This window comes from Trachurus trachurus, assembly GCF_905171665.1.
Source record: "Trachurus trachurus genome assembly, chromosome: 5".
In the NCBI taxonomy this organism is placed as follows: Eukaryota; Metazoa; Chordata; class Actinopteri; order Carangiformes; family Carangidae; genus Trachurus; species Trachurus trachurus.
Window position 1 is genome coordinate 4632593 of NC_139896.1, and position 3681 is coordinate 4636273.

The 3681-nt window shown below is 43.7% G+C and overlaps 1 protein-coding gene across 2 annotated transcripts; it reads left to right on the forward strand.

Annotated features, from left to right (window-relative positions):
- Positions 1-265: 265 nt before the first annotated feature.
- Positions 266-3331, forward strand: LOC310985538 (ADP-ribosylation factor 3; the record flags this gene model as incomplete). 2 transcript variants are annotated; one of them, XM_083971152.1, is made up of 4 exons in its annotated part: positions 266-413; positions 1487-1597; positions 1719-1843; positions 3170-3331. In XM_083971152.1, the coding sequence occupies 4 exons, from the start codon at positions 266-268 to the stop codon at positions 3329-3331; spliced, it is 546 nt and encodes a 181-aa protein (XP_083827278.1). The 2 variants fall into 2 exon arrangements, with proteins under 2 accessions (XP_083827278.1, XP_083827279.1); XM_083971153.1 differs by lacking the exon at positions 1487-1597.
- Between the last annotated feature and the right edge of the window lie 350 nt (positions 3332-3681).

The window sequence follows — 3681 nt, forward strand, 5'->3', positions numbered from 1 at the left end:
GAAAACCAACCTTGTAAGGCTGTGGGTGATGATGATGATGATGAGGATGATGATGATGATGATGAAGGCTGTGGGTGATGAGCACCTGTTTGGGAAGCTGCATGTAGAGGTGAGATGTTCCTGGAGCTGCTGAGCTGAACTGAGCTGCAGCGTCGTTTATTCTCTGTTTTCCTCTTCAGATCTCTTCTGCTCAACGACACCGGCCACTTTAACGTCCAGCTTCGCCTGAATCTTCATCATCTTCATCATCGTCGTCGTCGTCATCATGGGGAACATTTTCGGGAACCTGCTGAAGAGCCTCATCGGGAAGAAGGAGATGAGGATCCTGATGGTCGGACTGGACGCTGCAGGAAAAACAACCATCCTCTACAAACTCAAACTGGGAGAAATCGTCACCACCATCCCGACCATCGGTAGGTCAACAACAACACACCTCATGCACATTATAGTAATAATAATTATAACTTTATTTATATAGCACCTTCAAAAACACAAGTCACAAACAAATGCCATAAAACCATAAGAGGTGGACGGCCCAAGCGATAGAGCAACAACAACACAGGTAGTATGAGAACACAACGAATTTCTAAATCTGTATGTTGTTTGTAGAGTTGTTTGTGCACTGCTCTCTTAGCCAGGTTGCTCTTATAAAAGAGGTTTTTAAATCTCAAGAAATAAAGGATAAATAAAAAATAAGATAAATAATCTCGGTAAAACACCTGAAGCAGTCCGACACAAGGATAAAAACTTATTGAAGATGCTTTTGGTGAGAATGCTATAACCTGATAATGGTTGATCCTCCGACATTGGAGCAGGATCGTGAAAGAAATGTATTGTACATTATGAAGAGACTTACTTTTGTTTTAAACAGATAGTTCAACATTTTGGCAAATTGGTCCATTGCCATAATCCCTATAATCTTAGCAGTAGGTTCGTTACCTTTAATTGTCGGTGCAAGCTACTTTTAGAACGGCGGAGCAGAGCCGTGAGCTGCTCAGAGCTACGCTGCGGAGGCTCATGGGATTTCTTGGTTTCCCCACATCAAACTCATCAAATACACAATCCAACAACTCCACAACGCTCTGGTGGACAAGTTGTGACCTGCACATTCACCACGCTGAGATAATAACACAACGTTACCAGACAGAGTTGTTTTAGAGGGAAATTCATGCAAAACCGGTGATGCACGTTGCCTTCAGGGACAGTTTTTCAGCAAGCAGACTCTGCATTTCGATATCAATATCAATATAAACTTTATTGTCACCGGAGGGAAATTTGCCTTGGACAATCAATGCCTCCAGCAGCTGCATATAAATACACAAGACAGACATAACAGTACATAACATCAAACATTTTTCATTCACTCCTGAGTGGGTACAGTTCGTACATAGACCAGATATTGTCTAATCTCGGCCCTTGTTGCCTTGATTGCAAACCAAATGTCTGTGTACACGTGCACGTCGTCTGACTTCGCTGCCGTCCTCAGGCTTCAACGTGGAGACGGTGGAGTACAAGAACATCAGCTTCACCGTGTGGGACGTGGGTGGGCAGGACAAGATCCGCCCCCTCTGGAGACACTACTTTCAAAACACACAGGGTGAGTACAGAGATGAACGGAGCTGATCCGAGGCCCTGAACGCACCGTCTCACTCCTCTACCTCTCTCTCTCTCTCTCTCTCTCTCTCTCTCTCTCTCTCTGTCTCTCTCTCTCCATCCAGGTCTGATCTTCGTGGTCGACAGTAACGACAGAGAGCGCGTGAACGAGGCGCGGGAGGAGCTGATGAGGATGCTGGCTGAGGACGAGCTGAGGGACGCCGTCCTCCTCGTGTTCGCTAACAAACAGGTGAGAAGTACATTCACATGAACACACACATGAACACATGAACAGTGAACAGACTTGTTGTTAAACTCACTTCCACTTCCGTCTTCAAGATAAAATGACTTCTGCTTCATGCTGATTAGTTGTTTCTGTTCTGTGACTGTTAATGATGGAAAACAACATTGAACAGTCACTGACATTATGAATTAAAATAATACATCAGATATTTACTGGATTAATTGGTTAATTGTTTGTTTTGTTGTTCAACAACTTCACATCGCTGAAGCTCAGAAAACGTTTGAACCAGAGAAATTTATCGATATTTCCTGGAAAATTATTAAAATACTTGTTTTAATTGCTGCAGAGGAAGTTCCTGTCAGTGGCAGAATCACACACTTGATGTTCATTAGTTTAGTTTATTTGCTTCGTTAATACAAAAAATAGTGCAACTCCTGAATGAAAAGATGCAGAAAGAAGTGAATTTATATAGTCCAACCTTTTTTTCAAAAAAATCCTTCTACAAATTAGGTAATGTATCAAAACAAAAGAAGAAGAAGAAAAAAGTACTCATCATCCTAATAAATTCACGTGAACTTATCTCTTATACATTTGCAGAAGCACATATAAATTATTATATATATATGCACACTCATATACGTATACACGTAAACACACATTATCTGCAACTTAAAGGGATAGTTCAACATTTAGTCAGATCCTCCTCTCACCATAACCCCTATAGTCACAGCAGTAGGTTCATCACCTTTAATTATCGGTTCATGTTGTTTTGAGATCAGCGGGGCAGAGACGTGAGCTGCTCAGTGAACACAATGGAGGTGAAATGATGAAATAATCATGTATATATGGAGCAAATACTCTGAACTACTTTCTCTTTTGAAATCCCTCCGCCCAACAGCCGTATATGGAATGTAGTTCCGGCTGCATTTGCCTCTAAAACAACTCTTTCTCTAATGTTACATGATGATTTCATAGCGTGGTGAATGTGCAGGTCACAACTTGTCCACCAGAGCGTTGTGGAGTTGTTGGATTGTGTATTTGATGAGTTTGATGAGTGAGGGATAGGGGACCTGTACCGTTCACCTCCACTGTGTTCACTGAGCAGCTCACGTCTCTGCTCCGCCGATCTCAAAACAACATGCACCGATAATTAAAGGTGATGAACCTACTGCTGTGACTATAGGGATTATGGTGAGAGGAGGATCTGTCTAAAATGTTGGACTAACCCTTTAACAATAAACCAAGGCACCAGTTGTCCTGTCTATAGCTTCACACACACACACACACACTCCTTCCTCCTCTTTGACCTCTGACCTCTGACCTCTGTGACAGGACTTACCAAACGCCATGAACGCCGCCGAGATCACAGACAAGTTGGGTTTACACTCGCTGCGTCACCGCAACTGGTACATCCAGGCCACCTGCGCCACCAGCGGCGACGGGCTGTACGAAGGCCTCGATTGGCTGGCCAATCAACTGAAGAACAAGAAATAAGGAGGAGAAGAGGAGGAGGAAGAGGAAGAGGAGGAGGAGGAGGAAGAACCGTCCACCTGTTTCTTTGTCCGGGGTTCAGGGTTGAACGGTGCAAAACAAGATTTAGGAGTAAGGGGGGAAAAGATTTTTCATTTTCAGTCTGTTGAGGTTTTAATAAATTTTCACACCTCCACGTTTCACACACACACACACACACACACACACACACACACACACACACACACACACACACACACACACACACACACACACACACACACACACACACACACACACACACACACAGACACACTCCTCCTCTCGTCCTGTCTGTCCGTCCGTCGGTGCCGTGCTGAGTCATGTGTGACTTC